Source organism: Aethalodelphis obliquidens, unplaced genomic scaffold, assembly GCF_003676395.1.
Source record: "Aethalodelphis obliquidens isolate GAN/ISIS:26980383/991018 unplaced genomic scaffold, ASM367639v1 scaffold4, whole genome shotgun sequence".
Taxonomy (NCBI): domain Eukaryota; kingdom Metazoa; phylum Chordata; class Mammalia; order Artiodactyla; family Delphinidae; genus Aethalodelphis; species Aethalodelphis obliquidens.
Window position 1 is genome coordinate 44,748,468 of NW_020837948.1, and position 20,058 is coordinate 44,768,525.

The following is a 20,058-nucleotide window of genomic DNA, read 5'->3' on the forward strand; positions in this document are numbered from 1 at the left end:
GCTGTCTGACATTAGCCAAACTAGGTCACTATGGTGACACCATTTGTGGAGAACAGAATTTTATGTTTGTGGGTATATCATAAAGAAGTGATGAGGATTTTCAGTCCTCCATGCAGATGAATTTGAAAACCTACACACAATGGATAAAATCCTAGTTTAATACAGACTATCAAAATTGTTCCCATTTGATTTAGAAAGCTTAAACAGACCAATTTCTGCAGAGAACTAGAAAAAGTTATTGAGGGACAACTCCACAAAAAGAAACAGCCCCAGATGGTTTCACAGGGGAATTCTACCAAACCTTTTGAGACCAGACTGTCTCATGCACTGTTAAAAGGAAGAAAAACTTCCTAAGTCCTTTTATAAAGCAAGTAAAACACTGTTACCTAAACCAAATAAAGGCAGTCCAAAGGGGAAAAAAAACTATAAACCAACATCATTCATGAATAGTGATGCAATAATACTAAGTGAAATATAAATAAAGAGAATCCAACTCCATATTAAGAAATAATACATCGGCTCGGTGCTTTGTGACCGCCTGGAGGGGTGGGATAGGGAGGGTGGGAGGGAGGGAGACGCAAGAGGGAAGAGATATGGGAACATATGTATATGTATAACTGATTCACTTTGTTATAAAGCAGAAACTAACACACCATTGTAAAGCAATTATACCCCAATAAAGATGTTAAAAAAAAAAAAAAGAAATAATACAATGACCAAGAGGGATTTCTTCTAGGAATGGTAGGTATGCTCTATCTAATAATATCATACATCTCATTAATATATTGAGGTACATTAATAAAATCATATGCTTGTCTCCAAAGATGGAGAAAATTGGTGAAATGTGAAGAAGGTTTGCCATTTAGCTAATAGTGTTTTATCATAGTTAATTTCCTGGTTTTGATCACTGTACTATGGTTATATAAGTATGTATATATATGTCCTTGAGTGAAGGATATATGTGAACTCTGGCAATTTTTTCAACTTTTCTGTGTTTAAAATTCTTTCCAAAATAAAATGTAAGAGAAGAAGATAGATATAGATGGATAGACAGAACAAGTTTAGAGGAGAGCTACTAAGATAGTGAAAAGACGCAAAACCATGCTATATGTGGAAATATTTGAACAAATAAGAAATGTTTAGCCTGGAAACAAAATAACAGTGACAAACTGAAGGATTATTTAATTGAAATGTTTAGGGTTTTTTTCTGGTGTGAATCCAGCAATTAGATTTTGAGCCAGAATCTAAAAGATTTCTACTCTATGTGGAAAGTCCTGGGAGGAAATACATGCTTTCTCATAGAGGAGTTCAAATATAAAGTGAATGAACATTTGTCAGGGATTGCTGTAAAGATTACCCAAGGACTGTAAAGGAGACTGGATCCAATGCTTTATAAAGTTCTTTTTTCACCTAGATTCCATCTTGCATGTGAAGAAGAGGATCCAGGGACTTAAGAGAAGTCATGAGGGGTGTAAGTCAAAGCACCAGTTGGAATTTTTCTTGGAGAGATACGGCAGTAGTCAGAAAAGCTGAGGCTGGTGCTAGGAGAGCTAAAGCTAACATAAGCTAAGAGAATGAGGTAAGGGTAGTAGAATGAGTTGTATAATCAGTAGCTATAAAAGGTCATATAAACTGAGTATGTTTACAGTAAGAAGTTCAAGAAGCTAACAAGTCTTTGAACAGGGTTTTGAATCATGATATGCCTTTGAGGACATGCCTGGAAGTTTTCCAACCCTTTGATTCTATGATTCTAAGACTTTGTGGAGAAGCATACTCTCAATATTTTTTTATTTGGAGTTCTGAATAAATGGAAAATGCGAGTCGAAGGCTGCTATTTCTATTCACGTATTTGTGTGTGTGTGTGTGCGTACACACCCGTGTGCAATAACATACCACCCACCTGAGAAAATCCTTGAAGAGATCCTGACAACATCTCTCTTCCATAGATTTACTGCAATTTTCTCTAATCCTCAGATGATAGGTAAATAGGCTCCCTGTATTTATAAACATTTTCATGATTCTCTTTTTAAGTAATTCAATGAAAATAAAGACTCTCATATGATATCATACTTCCCATACAGAGCTGTATCTCCTACTTAGTTCTAATTCAGAATACACAGATTTGTCCTCTACGTTAACAACATTTCTCCTAATATAGTTAGCAAAATTAGATTGTTTTCAGAGGATTGAGTTATTTATAAAACAAGTAATTCAGTTCAGGAGCAGGAAAATCAGAATAGGTTATAATTAAGATTTGTTAAGAGTACCTAAAATAAAACATGATGCCAAAATATTAAGAAACTAAAATACTGAAAAACTAAAAAAATGTAATCAATTTTTAAATTAAGTTATGCATTTTTTCATCATGAGCAAACAAATTCTTAGCTTAAATAGAAGAGAATTCACTTAGGCCTTAGCACATAATAGTTATTCAGTAAGCAATTTGCTGATTTTTTCTTTAAGGTTGAATTCATATGACCTAGCAAGAAAGAGAAAAAAGCAACTGTTTTGGAAGTACAAAATAACCTATCATCTTTGTTATGTCATTTTTACTGTTACTGACATTTATTAATATGTCAGGGTCTTACAGCTCAGAGGTAGGAATATGGAGATAAGTAAGTCTTCACTCTCCTCCCCTCTGTATGACATGACTCTGCCACTCATTCTCAATCACTCTATCCTTCCATAGTCACATAATTGTGACCCCAGATTAACAGCATATTATCTATTTAGGGACAATGTCTCAGGGCCATATTCCCTTGGCTTCTACCCTGGCTCTTGACCCTTCTGTATTCTCTTTCCTCTGCATTTGGCATGATAAAGCTAGGGATTTTTCTTCAGATTGTTCCTTTTCCTAGAGCACTTGAGAAGCCAACCCAAGAAAAATCGGTGGCTACTTCCAAAGACACTAAATATACACCACGCAATAGAGACTACCTCTAGGTACTCTCAACAGAGTTACTTCTGGTAACCAATGGAAATCAATTAAGGACAGACTTCATTTACTTTGGCTTTACTTTAGTTAAACACTGTTCAATTATAAGATAAAAAAGAAAGCTAGAAGAATTTCTAGCACAATTTTCAAAAAGTGATGAAAATGTCTTTAAAATTTTTTAAAGGTATAGGAAGCCTTCTTTTGTTAACTTTGAGTATAGTACGGTTTTTCATAGTTTCATAGCATTAACCGGCTCAGTGACAAAGAAGCGGTAACAAGTCTATATTGGGTGTTCTACTTCATAGACAAAAGTAAATTTAAAATTTTATAGGCTCTTTAAAACCTTTCTCTAAATCATGTTGTGTGATTTAAATCTAGATTCAAAAATCCATTACTCTTGGTAAATTAGAATTTTATCTATTATATATGTATAAGAAGATTTTTTTCTTATAAGATATGACATGCCTCATGTAGTATTTAAAATGTTGAGACATTAGTATCATTTGGTGACTTCCAGGTATTTTAGATACATTTCGCTAACCATATTACTGTGTAAGATTTTATTAGGTATATATTATAGAGAAATCATGAAAGTTTTCTCTAAACCCACATTTGTGTAAACTTGCCTTGGTTGTTAAGGCTTTTCTTTTTTCCAGTTCAGATATTTCCATCAAGGGGTAAATTAAGCCCCACATTCTTCATAAATTTATTATTTTTACCATATATTCTGTAATTAATCACTGACCTCCAGGATGAATTTCAATTTACATAGCTAACTTACTCAAGTATTCATAATATAGTATGATTGGCACAATCATAGGATTTATGACGGGTTCTGAGTCTACCAAGGTTATATATAAGAGGTAGTGTTTTAATCTGAAAATAGACACTTTAAAGAGTTGATATTTAAGTTGATGTTTAGAGGAAAAATAGGTATTTTTTTGGCAGACATAAAGAAAGAAAAGTATTTGAGACATAGAAGATATAGTTAAAGGTATATGCATAGGAGACCATGGGAAATATCAAGTGATTCAGTTACAAAGGATAACTGGAAAGGATGGGTGGGAAGGATGCTAAAAGAAGCTGGTTCAATAGTTTAGAGTCAAACCGTGGACGACCTAACAATCCATGACCTTGATGGTAATGAAAAGCACCTCCTGGGTTTTAAGCATCAGAGTGATATGGTTGTTTCCATTTTTCAAAATTTAGTGAATGGACTGTAAAAGGAAGAAATTAGAGATAAGAACACAAGTTAAGAGGCAACCCAACAGACAAGACAAAGATGACACAAATGAACTGAAGAGATAGTGATGAAATAAGAGATGAAAATGAGAAAGTAGTAGGAAGACATTTAGGAGTTAGACTAGGAAACAATTTGTGATTAATAGGATGTGAAATGTAAGGGGAAAATAGTAGAAAAACTCTCAAGTTCACAACATGGGTACCTAGGTAGATGGTGGACTTTTCCTAGGGAATGTAGGTGAAAGCACACATTTAAGAGATTATTATTTATTTATTTATTTTTGCGGTACGTGGGCCTCTCACTGTGCTCCGGACACGCAGGCTCAGCGGCCATGGCTCACGGGCCTAGCCGCTCCGCGGCATGTGGGATCTTCCCAGACCGGGGCACAAACCCGTGTCCTCTGCATCGGCAGGCGGACTCTCAACCGCTGCGCCACCAGGGAAGCCCTAAGAGATTAATTTTAAACCTGTTAAATATAAGATAGCTGCATGTCATTCTGGTAAAGATGTTTATTGGACTTCTGAATAAATAATAGAAGTCCCTAAACAAACTCAACTTACAGAGATCTTCTCTGAAAAACACATTATAATAAAACTGTCAAAAATCAAAGACAAAGAAAGCATCTTAAAAGCAGTAAGAGAAAAAACTTGTAACTTACAAGGAAACCTTCATAATGCCATCAGTGGATTTCTCATCAGAGACCTTAGAGGTATCCCAGAAGAGAGTGGGATGATATATTCAAAGCGCTGAAAGAAAAACCTACCAACCAACAATACCCTACTTGGCAAAGCTGTCCTTAAGAAATTAAGGAGAAATAAAGACTGAAGGAATTCATTACCACTAGCCCCACCTTACAAGAAAAACTGAAAGGAGTTCCTCAAGCTGAAATGAAAGGATACTAGTCACATGAAAACATATAAAAATATACCATACATGTAAAGGTAAGCATGTAGTCAAATTCAGAATATTCTGATACAGTAGTTAGGTAGTGTGTTCACCACTTAACTCTACTAAAAAAGTTGAAGGACAGAAGTATTAAAAATAACTATAGCTACATTAATTTGTTAATAAATACACAATATAAAAAGAGGTAAATTGTGACCCAAAAAAGAAAAGGGGAGGAGTAAAAGAGCAGTTTTTGTATGCAAATGAAGTTAAGTTGACCAATAAAATAGATTGTTATATCAATAAGATATTTTATGTAAGCCTCATGGTAACCACAAAGCAAAAAACTTTCAGTAGACACACAAAAGATAAAGAGAAGGGAATCAAAGCATATCACCATGGAAAAGCACCGATTCAAAAAGGAAAATAGCAAGACAGGAAAAAGGAAGAAAGGAACAATAAAATAGGAAAAAAAAACAATTAATAAGATGTATTAGTAAGTCCTTATCGATAACTACTCTAAATGTAAATGTATTAAATTCTTCAATATAAAGGCATAGAATGGCTGGGTAGATTTTTTTTTAAAAAGGGTCCAATATATGCTGCCTATAAGAGATTTACTTCAGCTTTATGGACACATATGGGCTCAAAGAGAAGGGATGAGAAAAGATATTCCATCAAGTGGAACTGAAAGTGAGCAGGGGTAGCTATACTTACATCATACAAATAGACTTTAACTCAAATGGTGTAGCAAGAGATGATGAAGGCCATTATATAATGATAAAGGGTCAACTTATCAAGAGGATATAATAATCATAAATATATATGTACCCAACATCAGAGAACCCATATATACTAAGCAAATACTAACCAATCTGAAGGGAGAAGTAGACGAGAATACAATAATAGTAGGGGACTTCAACATCCCACTTTTAATAATGGATATATCACCCAGTCAAACAGTCAATAAGAAAATGTTGGACTTGAGCTATTCTTTAGACCAAATGGACCTAAAAGACATATAGAACATGCCATCCAACAGCAACAGAGTATACATTCCTCTCAAGTGCACACAGAACATTCTCTAGGAGAGATCATATATTAGGCCACAAAAAAGTTTTAACAAATCTTAAAAGACTGAAATCATATCAAGTATCTTTTCCAACCACAATAGTATGAAACTAGAAATCAATTACAGGAAGAAAACTGGAAAATTCACAAATATGTGGAAATTAAACAATACACTCCTAAACAACCAATGGGTCAAAGAAGGAATCAAAAGGGAAATAAAAAAAACTCTTGAAACAAACAAAAATGGAACACAATATACCAAAACTTATACCAAAACTTATGGGATGCAGCAAAAGCAGTTCAAAGATGAAGTCTGTAGTGATAAAAGCCTACATGACGAAAAAAGAAAGATCTCAAACAACCTAACTCTACACCTCAAGGAACTAGGAAAAGAAAAAACTAAGCCCAAAGTTAGCAGAAGGAAGGAAATAATAAAGATTATATACTTTCGGTGGGAACGTAAATTGTTACAACCACTACAGAAAACAGTATGGAGGTTCCTCAAAAAGTTAAAAATAGAACTATCATATCCAGGAAATGAAATCAGGATCTTGAAGAGATATTTGCACCCCCATGTTCACAGCAGCATTATTCACAATAGCCAAGATATAGAAACAACCTAAGTGTCTGTCTATGAATGAATGCATAAAGATGTGAGATATATATTGCAATATATACAATACACTATAATATTATTCAGCCACAAGAAAGAAGGAAAGCCTGCCATGTGCAACAACATGGATAGACCTTGTGGGCATTATGCTAAGTGAAGTACTTTAGACAGAGAAAGATAGATATTATATAATCTCACTTATATGAGGAATCTTAAAAAAGCTGCACTCATAGAAACAGAGATTAGAATGGTGGTTGCCATGACCTGAGGATGGGGAAAGTGGGGAGATATTGGTCAAAAGGCACAAATTTCTAGCATAAGACAAATAAGTTCTGGGGATACAACGTACAGCATGGTGACTATAATTAACAATAATATATTACATACTTGCAAGTTGCTAAGAGAAGAAATCTTAAATGTTCTTAACCACACACACACACACACACACACACACACACACACACAAAAGGTAATTATGTGAGGTGATGGAGGTGTTAACTAACCTTATTGTGGTAATTAGTTCACAATAGATGTGGGTATCAAAGCATCACACCTTAAACTTACAAAATTATATATGTGAGTCATATCTCAATAAAGCTGGGGACATTTTTTAAAATAAACAAAATAAATACATAGTACCTGGCACATAGTAAGCAAAGCAAATAAAATAAATAAGATAAATAGAATAAAGAAAGAGAAAAGTCAGATAAAACCCAAAAGTAAATCAAGAAGATAAGTCTAGAAATTGATGAAATTGAAATGAAATTTAAAATAAAAGCACAATAGAGTATATCAAGAAGTCAAAAGCTGAATTTGGGAAAAAACAGTAATATTCATAAACACCCCAGCAAGACTGATGAGGAGAGGAAAATATAATGAAAGAAGACACTAATTGTCAATATCAAGAACGAAAAAAGATTCATTACTACAGATCTCTTACAAACACTGAAAAATTTGAATAGTTAGATGGAATGGAAACATTCCTAGAAAAAAAGACAATTTATCAAATTGACACAGAAAGAACTGCATATGGAAAATATGAATAGTTCTATATGTTTACAAGAAAATGAATCGGTAATTAAAAGTCTTCCCACAAAGAAAACCTGAGGCCTAGTTGGCTTCATGTGTGACTTCTTCCAAAATAATAAAGAAGAAATATCACTAAACTTGCAAACTTTTTCAGCTAATAGGAGAAGAGCAATCACTTCCTGGTTTTACGAAATTATCATAATTTTGGTTCCAAAAGTTGACAAAAACATTGTAAATATAACAACTTGAGCATATTAATACATTAGAGATCTACTTAGAGAAAATTCCTCACTAAAAAGAAAGTTTTATTACTGAAAACAACCACTGCACAACAGATGTCCAGTTATTTTACAACCACAAATCCTACCATCTCCAGAGAAAAGGCATGTTTTTGAATGATGATATAAGTATACAATATTTTACAAAAATAACACAGTAATTTATTCTTACATTGAGATTAAAGTAATATCAAAAATACGGAATTTCTTAAAAACTGGAATAAATTCACATGAATATTCTATGTGAATGAAGAAGAAAAGTAACCTATACTACTTACAAAGGTTAGTCGCTTTTGGTTGAATAAGGCTATAATTTTAAGATTGGGTAAAGGTTAATGTATTTTACATTGCATTTATTATAGTTGAGCTGGTAATAAAGAACTTTCTGCAAAAGCCTCAGAAGGCAAATATTTTAAGAGTCAGTTGATTTGGACATTCTTGTATAACAGTTTATTTCTCTCTTAAAAATCCTTTTAGAAGCATCAAGAGAGAGTTTCTTCTAGCTAACATCACTTTCATCGGGTGATACACACCCATTTATCCAGACTGGGTGTGTATACATGTGATGCTAAAACTGCTGCCAAATAACCCCGATCTTGCCAGGGAGCTCATGAAAGAGATGGCTACTGGCCACCAGGACTTGTCTCATGGTTACTTTGTACTTGACAAAGAAAGATGCAGAACTTTCTGAAATTAATCCTGGCAGCCCAAGGTTTAAATTAATGCCAGGAGTAGTAATATGTCATAATATAACTGTGAAAAGACACAACCATTCCCTTCTAGAAGATCAGGCTTTTAGAATTTTATATCAACAAAATAGAATACTATATTTCAATACTATTGTTGTAATGCTATAAATTAATCAGTATGAGGGAATCTTACTGAATTGCAATAAAAAGACTAAATTATTATATATGGTATCTCAATGGGTGTGTGTGTATTACATAGCTCATCTCCTTTGGTTTAATGTGGTATGGGATATTAGTCTGCGATTGCCCACGTGTGAAGTATATCTGCATACATCAATAACAAGTGTTGATTAAGTATATAATGGATGATCATAATTGATTAGAGGCAATAATAATATGAAAATGACTTCTGCTTATATAGTACTTTTACTTTAAAAGATTCTTTACATCTATTAACTAATTTTTATCTTCACAATAACCTGTGAGATAATTAGGTAATATTGTCTTCATAAGATTGTGACTAGGCTATTCTTTCTTATTTAGAAATGTTACTTTTTCCTCTAAATCCTCATTACACCAAGGGAGTTGATTAAGCTTTATTACCCAAAGTTGTTTTTTTTTTTTAATGTGGAGTCAATAAAAGGGGCTGAGTGGTCCTCAAAGTTGTAAGATACCAGATTCAGGATTAAGGCGTGCATATATATGTGTGTATAAAGATTCGTTAGATTTCAAGACTACAGTGTACTTTAATAAGAATCTATCAGAAGGACCCAGCTGACCTTGTCTCCTTCCCATGTACTTTTGCAGACACTCTCCATTCACTCTGATAGTCTTTTGGTATTTAGGGATTTTATGAATGATGGTGCCTGCCGTGCTCCCCATCCACCTGACCCAGATAACAGACTCCTTAGATAACATGCCACACTCAAAATTTGTCACTGATTCTATTCTTCACCAAAATTTTCATAGTTCTCTGATTTCACTAGGTATTTCTGTTTGTCCCAATCTAACAAACTAAATTATGGTAAAGTATAAATTGCTGTGAACTGTTTGATACACCAATTCACCTGAGAAAACTGCACCTATCAAAGGAACTGGAGAGGCAATAGTTTCTTATTTATAGAGATAATTAGAGATTTAGAAGGTGTGGCAGGAAGGCAAAGGTCTTCATGGTGCTCCTTCAGTCAGACCCCTTAGTCAACTGCTCCCACCTTCTACCAGTAAAGCTGCCTGGATACAGAAAGGCTGAGGAGGCAGTGTGTTCTGCCTGGATGTACTTACAGGTCACCGTGGATGAGTCCATAGATCTGCGACATGCTCTGATGATAGACTCCTCTCAAAATAACTATGAGGAGAATCACCACAAAAGCTGGAAGTCCCCAACTCAGAAGAAAAAACAGCAGATACCGCCTTTCTGTGTGTTCATCATTCATCACCAGCACGTACCAGAAATTCACAGACTAAGGAAAGAAGCAGAACATAAGATGAACAGGCTCTGGTCTAGTGGCACAGGAAACACAGTCACCTGGCTTAGGCATAAAGAGTGACAACAGATCAACAAAGGGCCAGGCTCTACTCAATAACTATAGTTTTGATTTGATTTTTTAAGTCAGTTCACACATTCATTTTTTTCATATACCCGAGAAATTCAGGGTATCTCAAAAGTCCGAAAACATTAGTAAATATTTAGTTTATTTACTGTACTTTATATTTTGCTTAATTTGTTTTGATTATGATGATTTGACTCAGTCATAATCGTCTGTGATTGTTCTGTCAATGTCTTTGAAGAAACACACAGATACTCAAACTTATTTTCTATATGAACAGCTTCATGATGATAATGAAGTAAATAGTCCTATGTCCCAGACTTTTAAACAATGTTTACTTATTGAGGGTTTATCACGTGGTAGAGTCAGACACTTGTTCCAGGGAATGGGGATATAGTTGTGACAACAGCCCCAGTCTCAGTCCCAAGTGGGAGACGGACAAGTAAACAGAAAATGTTTGCACAGAGAAAAATGTACTGTGATGGGGTAGGCTTTGCGGCCATTCTCCTTTCTCAATTTACACTCTCTCTTTTTCATTCATTCGCTTGATAAATGCTTATTGAGTGCTTACTGCATTTCAAAGGCCTGTCTAGGCACTGGGGCTATAACAGTAACAGAGGTGGTAGGGGTATTTACCTTCTTGAATCTTACTTTCCAAACAAATGGGAAGAAATCATTAAGGAAAACATTTAAATTTATATCATACTTTATATGTTATTTCTTATCTTCTTAAGATAAAAATATAAAAGGGGGCTTCCCTGGTGGCGCAGTGGTTGAGAGTCCGCCTGCCGATGCAGGGGACACGGGTTCGTGCCCCGGTCCGGGAAGATCCCACATGCCGCGGAGCGGCTGGGCCCGTGAGCCATGGCCGCTGAGCCTGCGCGTCCGGAGCCCGTGCTCCGCAACGGGAGAGGCCACAACAGTGAGAGGCCCGCGTAACGCAAAAAAAAAATATATATATATATATATATAAAAAAAAAAAAGGGACAAGTGTATATAAAGAGTGAGGGGGATGAAGGGATATATTAGATAAATAGAAGAAGGAATCCGAGGCCTGGAAATGTTACTGTTGGCCCCAAATCACACCTAGCGTGTATATAAGCCAAATCTAGAACTTATATATTCTGCCTTCTAGTGTTCTTTTCCCATGAGATCACTTATGTTTAATTATCTTTTATTACAGAAACAACATTGAAAGGCATATCATATATATTTCACACATGATGCTTATCCACTAGATAAACCCCCTTCTCAATTTCATATTGTGAAGTGTGAGTACAGATTAATCATATATGTATATTTTTATACATTAGTGACAACAATCCCAGAGCAAGTGACAACAATCTCAGTTTCTTCATGTGTACAACAAAGCTATTACAAAGATTACATAAGACACTACATATAAAGTGCTAAGCACATAGTCAGCACTAAAAAATGTGACCACCTCACTTAAATCTCCTATTAGGATGTCGGACAGTGTGAAAAACAAAAGATAAATAGAGACCAAAAGTAAGCAGTGATATAATGGAAACTCTTCTATGTGAAAAACAACATGCCTAATGTTCCTAGGAAGGCTTTCAGATAGTTTACTGAGGCTTCCAGGTAAGATTCTATCTGAACCAAAGTAGCCTTGAAGGATTAGTATTGATTGGCCTAAACCAGGAAAGGATAAAAATGTTTGGTTACTTGAAGATTTTTGTCTCTGAATTTTATTTCCTGTCAGCACTCCATATCTTTATGTACATCTGCATCTATCTGAAATTATGGAGGATGTTTTGAGTTGCTGCTTATGTAAATTTGTTCTAACTTCTTTTTAAAAATTATTAGGTCCAAGAGGCTTTTTTCCTCCTTTCTATTATTAGTGTAGGGACATGACTCAAATAGGTGGGACTGTATCAAGTGTCTGATGCTGGAGTGGTCAATACTGCCTGTTAAGAGAATGAAAATTCATGCAAAGTAAGGATGATTAACCCATTTCCAAAATAAAAGTACAGATTATTTATTTTAAATCGATGTTGTATGTATCCTTATAACATGGTAACTCAGTGGTGCAGTCGGTGGAAGAATCAGGAAGGAGCGCACAGATTGGTAAATGACTTGTAAGTTGATTCATCATGATAAAGATTGGGGCATTTCCAAAATGTCCACTTTTACACTTTTTAGAATCACTGAACGTTTCAGCAACCGTCTGACCTTTACCACAGCCTCAGATAAGACTGAGACAAATGTAACTGCTTGTTAGATGTACACACACAATGCTTCTGCTCTAAAGAGCTCAAGGTACAGGGTCACTGATTCTTGAATACTCAGTTAAGCAAATCAAGCTCCAAATGTCATAAGCTTTTGTTAATTAAAAAAAAAAAAAATCTCTTTCCTTCTCAAAAGAATCCAATCATTGAGGTATACTCTAGGGACAGTATTTACCACTATATGACTTTTTTTTTTTTTTGCTGAAGAATGGAAACACTATGTAATAAAACAACATCTAACTATTCTGGAAATACCATATGGCCTAAACCTAAGACTTGTGTTGACTAACTCACTTCAAGTTTTACTTGAAATTTAAAATATTTTAATATAGTATATATGGTAGGTATATTTTGGGATGTATGCCTAGGCCATCAGCACTCTTCTCTGAACCCTGTCTCCCTCCTTACCTTCCCCCACCCCCTGCCAACATATGCAGGGTGGGCTCATGACCCTGTTCCTCTGCCCACAGCTGTGGATCTGGCGACAAAGCCTGACCCAGGCTGAACCAATCATCTCTCATTGAGTTCCCTGAAATTTTGTGATAGTTAAGCTGGTCAACTGAGAAAAGAAAACATATGAACTTTAGTGGTAGGAGTAGCCAAAGGCACAGTGAAGAGAGAAAGTGTGTTTGTAGAGAAGAAGAAGGGACAAAGCCTTCCATTCCTGCTCACAGCTCCTTGAGGTCCAACTGTACTTACAGAACTTGGGTTCAATGAGTTAGCCTATATGCTTATTATTCCTTTTATGATTTGAAAGTTTGCTTGGATTAACTTAGTTTTTCTTCATTGTTCTAAAAACACTGAGGCATATATTGCTCCTCTGAAGCACTTGGGTTAAAAGCTCCAGTACTGCCATTCTCCACAATAAGGTGGGAGTGGAACATTTGAGATACATTCCTTTCCCTGTAATCGTGGTTCCTCCTTTGTAATCGAAGGTTAGAGTATCAAGAGACCATTATCTTTGCATAATATTTTTATGTTGCCAGATATATAGCATATGTACCTCAGTATCTGTGTTTATCCAATGTTAGAACTAAAAGAATTATGAAAATTCAGTATAAGTTAAAGGTGTCACTCTCACCAACATGCTTCATACTGACTGAGCACAGCTTACCACACTTACATATTTATTGCTAAAGACTAAATGTGAATCGAAATTTCAGTACCTAGGTCTCCAGTTACATTTCTATCTCTAGGCTTTAAACACTTTGTTAGAACCATCTTATGGACCATCTCAAGACATCTTATTTAGAGATAAGGAAGCTGAGGCAGCGAGAGAAAAACATAGCTTTTTCATATTTGGGTTATAGAACAAAGCATCTTGTGGAGACTAAGGTTAAGATTTATTTCCATAGAAAGTCACATAAATGCTGACAATATTATTGTTTCCATGAGAGCTTATTTTTTTGTCCTCATTTTCCCGCACTCATTGTATGTGCCAGTGGAGATGTATTTTCCTGGTTCAAGTATGGAGATAACCCATTCTCTCTCCCTCTCCACTTTTTGCCAGCACTAAATGAGAACTTATAAAGGGCTTAATCAGAATAGAAATGGCTGAAACATATCTGTGAGCTATGGTAGATTAATTTTTGTATACCTTGTAGTACCTAGTAAAATGCTCTGCATACAATCTTTATTGAGAAGTATCAAATAAACGAAGATGTACACAATTTCAATATTTAACAGTTTTCATTGAATTTAATAACAATTTCATAATTTGGTTTAGTTATTGAGTTTATTCATTTATATACTACCTTCTCAGAAAGAATTGTAGAATTGATTTGATTGAACTCCTAATGAAGGGGGTCAATGTTAAACTGGTGGAAACTTACAAATGTTAAATACAACAGTTTAAGAGAAGAAGAATGGAATCAGTATTTACTAATTGGTTAATAAATGTAGACCCCACATTAAGCTATATCTCATCTAATAAAGACAACTGCTCTCCTAAGTTTTATTATTATTATTATTAATACAGGAGGAAACTGAGGACAGGAGAAGCGTATTTCTCAGAATTGGGAATTGAGGCTGTTAGAATTTAAACTGATTCTGATTAAGATGCAAACCAACCAAATGAATTACCCAGATACAATTTAGTTCAAATATAGATAGGAATAAACTAAAAGATGGTGTGTCTATAAGCATATTTACTTACATTCGTATACGGACATGTCTATTTATTTTTAGAGTAACATTTTCAGTGATTACCGCTACTATCTTCCAAGCGTCTGCAAGGAAAATTGAAGCTATACTGCGTTAACTGTTTGATGGTAATAAGTCATAAATGCTTTCCTATGCTCCATAAACACAGATTCATTAGTTTGCTCATATAATATATGCTAATATAATACATACTATATTTATAAAATATAAAGGAGAAATGCCTTTTCTTTTTTTAAGTTAAAATAGGCTGCTTGAATCCCATACATTTTCATGATATGTGGAATAAGATTGGAAGCTAGCCTGTTGTTTAATATTTGGTTATTAATTGTGTCACCAGAAACCATGCACTGATATATAGCATCAAGTTCAGTCAGAGATCACGGATGCTATTAATTCTGTCATCACCATACGTTCTTAGTCATTCATTTCAGAGGAGAGTCTAAGAAATGTTACCATGTGTCCTTGTTCCAGTTATCCTCCCTTTTAACAATTTTTACAAGGCTTTGTGAGGATTGGAGAATTCAGTATTTCCTGGATATATCATTTTTATCTTGATAATTACCAGTCTGTTGTCCTTATGAATGCTCAAGTACAACTGTGAAATGATTTCTAACTTTATTCTACCATTTAAGAAATATGTTCTTCAAGTAAGCTTTAGTTTCAAAATAAAACGTTATAGTTTTGAGTAAGCTGTGTCCCTCGGCATGAAATGAACAGACTGCAAGGACAATCCAGGCTTGGATACTGATCATAACTGAAGCAGCTTATTATATAATTTAACTTGGTGACAGGAAACGATCATAAAACTGGGCCAAATGAATATACAGGCAAAATTAAGTTTCTATTTACCTATATTATATACTAATATCTCAAATAATTTACTTGTGATTTATTTCCTGCATGAATTCACACATGGTCTGGCAATCCATCTGGCAGCATGTTTCAGGTAGATGTTAAGAGCAAAGACATTAGTTCTAGGGATTTATTCTATGGATATTCTGTAAGTAAACAAATATTCAGAGTGTAAGGATGTTCGAAGAAACATTGTTTATAATAGCAAAAATAACTGGAAATAACCAGCATTTCATTAATAGGAATCAGGAAAAAAATTATGGAATAACCATATTATAGAAGAGAAAAAAAAGTATATTAGTATGGGGTAAACTTATATATATATATATTTATATATATATATATAGTATATATATATACACTATATGTAAACATATATACACTATATACACACAAACACACACATGTGCTTCTTTATATATTTATAAATATTTATATATTTGTGGAATATATCTGGAGGCATACACAGGAAACCATTAACAGTGTTTAACTTTGGGAGTAGGGTTGAGGGTAGAGCAGAGAGTGGAGAGCATATGAAAGAGGGAGAAATAGATGTACTTTTCATTTAATATTTCTCTATAGTGTTTGATTATGTTTTGTGCAATTAGTATATGCTATTTCTAAAATGAAAGCCAATCAAAACAGAAAAAAGAAACAAAAGTTAGAACAATAACTAGGAAAATAGAGCAAAAGTACCATGAGAGCTTAAATTCTCACTGTCAATTTTTCTTAGAGTAGACATAACCCTGCTGTTTCAGTAATTTCAGAGTGATCTTACATGAAGAGCAAACAGAAGGCTAACTCAATTTCCATGGGCAAAAAGGAATTTGTGAGTTGTATACTTCTAAAAAAATATGCAAAAGAATTTGTTACTCTATTCCCATCATGCACAGTGTGACTTCCCTGTCAAAGAGAGGGGAAGCCTAAAGAAACACTCAGGAAAGGGGACGTCTAAAGAAACAGTAAAGGCCACCAGCTCTGGTCTGGAGCCTGCTATGAGCCACGCGTGCACTTCAGTAAAGAGGTTAGAGGTTATCAGCTTGCTAAGGCTTTTCAGCTCATGTCTGCCTCACACTGTCAGCCCTCTCGTTCTCCTATATCAAGCTAATTCTCTTTTGCCAAAAAAAAAAAAAAAAAAAAAAGTGTAAATTATACTGGAAAAACAGAGTATTTCAACATGTTTCAAAATCTAAGAATTATTAGTCTACATATTTGCTTAGCCGATAATATGGGTAAATTCGTATGGAGTGTGCAGTCTGTACCAGGAATCATTCCAAGCTCTTTCCATGTATTCATTCATTTTGTCTTTTTACAATCCTCAAAGAGAGGTATTGTTATTACAAATCTAATCATTCAGTAAGAAAATCTAGGCTCAGAGAAGTTATGTAACATGTTTACCAACAAAATTGCTCTTTACCTACTCTAAAATAGAATCCCTTTTTACTACAATGTATTAAAAGTATGATGTAAAAGTAAAATAACTTTTCAAGATAAATTCATTTAAATGTATTTATTCTAAGATTGAAGATATAATACAGACCAAAATAAATAATTCTTGCATGCTTAGCTCAATGATTAAAAGTTAGTGATTAACTTTTCATCATAAGCTATGCACACATACATATATCAATTTCTCTCCTACATTGCTAGAAATACAAAGTAGAATTATTGAAATGTTAATATTCTTTCAATTTTTTCAACTGTTTGACTAACAAGATTGGATTAACAGTAGTCTTATCTTTTAAATAATGTTTTAAAAACGAATTCTCATTAAAAAAAAAAAGATTTTAGCAGACAGTATTTTATAAACAGGAAAACACAGGTTAGTAAAGGCGACAACCTCTGACCACAAAGTAACTCATTAGAAGTAACCTACCTAGAATCAGAAGTTATTGAATTTTTCCCTTGTGGTCACACCACAAACCATGAAAGTGTGTGGTGTACCATCTGAAACACATTAAACTTCACTGGTACTTTAAATAGTTTTCCTAAACCATCAGCCATACAGAAATCTAATTAGTTTACTAAATGTGCATCAGCCACAATCATATTTACTCAAAACTGGAAGAAGACATACAGAATACAGCAATCTCTATTAAGCTGGATGAAATTTTATATGCCATCCCCTAAAGCAGGAAATCTGTCTACAACATATTTGAAAGTTGGTCATTTCCCCCATTTTGAACATATTTCAGTGATTGGACGTTCTCTACTTTTAGACATAGCTTTTTCAACTTTGAAATTCTTACTGACTATAAAAGTTCTTAACGTGATTCAAAATTTGCTTCCCTAATTTTTGACCCATTTGTTCTGGTTCTTCCAGATGAAGCTATATAGTCCATTCTTTCTTTCCTGTAGCAGCCCTCCCAGTATCCGTAGACAGCCATCACATCTCACTAAGTTCTTTCCAGGTTAGTTGTCTCCAGCTGCCTCCAAGTTTCTTATAGGACTGTCTTCCAACTTCTCATTGGCTGGTTAATATTCCTGCTGAAAGTGGTTACAGGGTGCCAGGGTTGTCTGACTATTGTAGATTATAATTTAAACATGGCTCCCCCAGCTGCCTTCATACTGTTATTAATGTAACCCAGGTCTGTGTTGTTTTTGTAGTTACCGTAGTTGCTATGGTTTAAGTAATCTGGTCACACATTTGATTGCTACTGAGTTTGGGTTAAATTAAAATTTCAAGTTGTTTACATTAACCCCCATCAGATTATGCCTCTTGCACTCTCATTTTCAAGCTGTCGCAGTACAGGTTTTCTATATTTGTTCTACCTGTACTCTTAACACAGGCAGCTTGCTGTTTTAGCTTGTTTCAGCTCTGTATCATTGCATACCTGATAAGACAGCTCCCTGTGTTTTCATCCAGATCTGAACTGAATAGGTCAGGGACATGGACAAAGACCTTCAGCAAACCGCTATGGACCTCAGTTCAGGAAGATAAATGACAACATACACAGGGCACACATAAAAAGTTCAACTTAGATAAACTACTAAAGGGAGTCAGAGAATCTTGCAAATGCTATTGTAATTTCAGCAAGTATTTATTTTATGTTGTATGGTTTAGATTTATTTTTTAATTGTTTGGTGGGGGACTGGAGAACACCATAAATTTTCCATAATTAGAGCTGCTCAAAGAGCTATAAGACAATAATTCTATGAGGTAGGAATTATTATCTCCATATGCAGATTTAGAAACAAACCTTGGAGAGAGTCAATAACTTGATTAAGGTTACAAAGATAATAACAGAGCCAGAATTCAAACCCAGATGCAGGCCTCCAATTGTTCCAAGTAGTTCTATTAACTAAACAGTTCAGTTTTCTTCTGCTTCAGAGACAACTATAATATGATACTTGGGAAAAGATCCCTTCCTTGAATCTGTATGGTATTCTCTACTAATAGTATCACCTCACCTTCCTCCAATATTGCCAGATGGTAGACATCCCACATCCTTCTTATTCAACAAGAGAAAAGAATATGCAAGAGCCTGAATGCATCTGTTTACATAGTATACTTCACCTGCGTACTCAGAAACACATATGAAACTATTTCTATCACGTGAAAGATGGAACAATACCACCATGCAGAAATCACTTTCGAAGGCAGCATCTTAGTTGAGCTATTGAATTAGTGAAATTAATAGTGCTTAAGTGGATCCAACTCTCACATCACCCTCTTTATCAAGCAAATCAGCATTAGACAATAGAGAGAATTTGGGACTTTAGTCAGAAAAGGAGAGTTCAAATCTCTCCCCAGCCCTTACTAGTTCCTCAGGAGAGTATGCTAGATCTCTTTGGGTTTCACTCTGTACCCTCTCCCAAAGTGATCTCTTCCAAAGCAATGGCTCCATTTTCCAACTCTAAGTCAGTAATTGTCTAATGTATTTCTCTAGCATGGACCTCTGTTCTGGGATTTAGCTCTGCATATTCCACTTCTCCCTGAGTCTCCATTGGAGATCTCACAAGAACTTCACACTCAGCATGTCCTTAAAAATAACCCATCATCTTCTCCCAGTCTCCAGGGATCATTATTTTAGTTCAAGGCACCACTATCTACCCATTCATTCATGCCAGAAACTTGGGTGACATCCTTGGTTCCACCTTCTGCGTTCTTTATAACCAATCTCTACATCCTATAGTTCTACTTTAAAAAAACAATTCTTAGAAGCTGTTCACTTCCCTTTGTCTCTTCTGCTCCCTTTGGTTCACACCACCACGTTCTTTCCCCTGAATACAGCTAAAGCTACTTAATTGGCTCCCATGTCAATTCTTTGCTGAACTCAATTCACTACAAACAGGGAGTTCCTTCTAAAATCCAAATCTCATCATGTCACTCTCTTGCTTAAAAATAATTCTATGGGGCTTCCCTGGTGGCGCAGTGGTTGAGAGTCCGCCTGCCGATGCAGGGGACACGGGTTCGTGCCCCGGTCCGGGAAGATCCCACATGCCGCGGAGCGGCTGGGCCCGTGAGCCATGGCCGCTGAGCCTGCGCGTCCGGAGCCTGTGC

At 35.1% G+C, this 20,058-nt stretch overlaps 1 protein-coding gene across 1 annotated transcript in view; it reads right to left on the reverse strand.

Moving 5' to 3' along the window:
• Positions 1-20,058, reverse strand: part of ADGRV1 (adhesion G protein-coupled receptor V1) — a 543,050-nt gene that overhangs the window by 167,100 nt on the left and 355,892 nt on the right. The window contains exon 84 of the mRNA XM_027100633.1: positions 10,025-10,203. Coding sequence (XP_026956434.1) covers positions 10,025-10,203 — 179 coding nt within the window. The remainder of the gene's footprint in view (positions 1-10,024; positions 10,204-20,058) is intronic.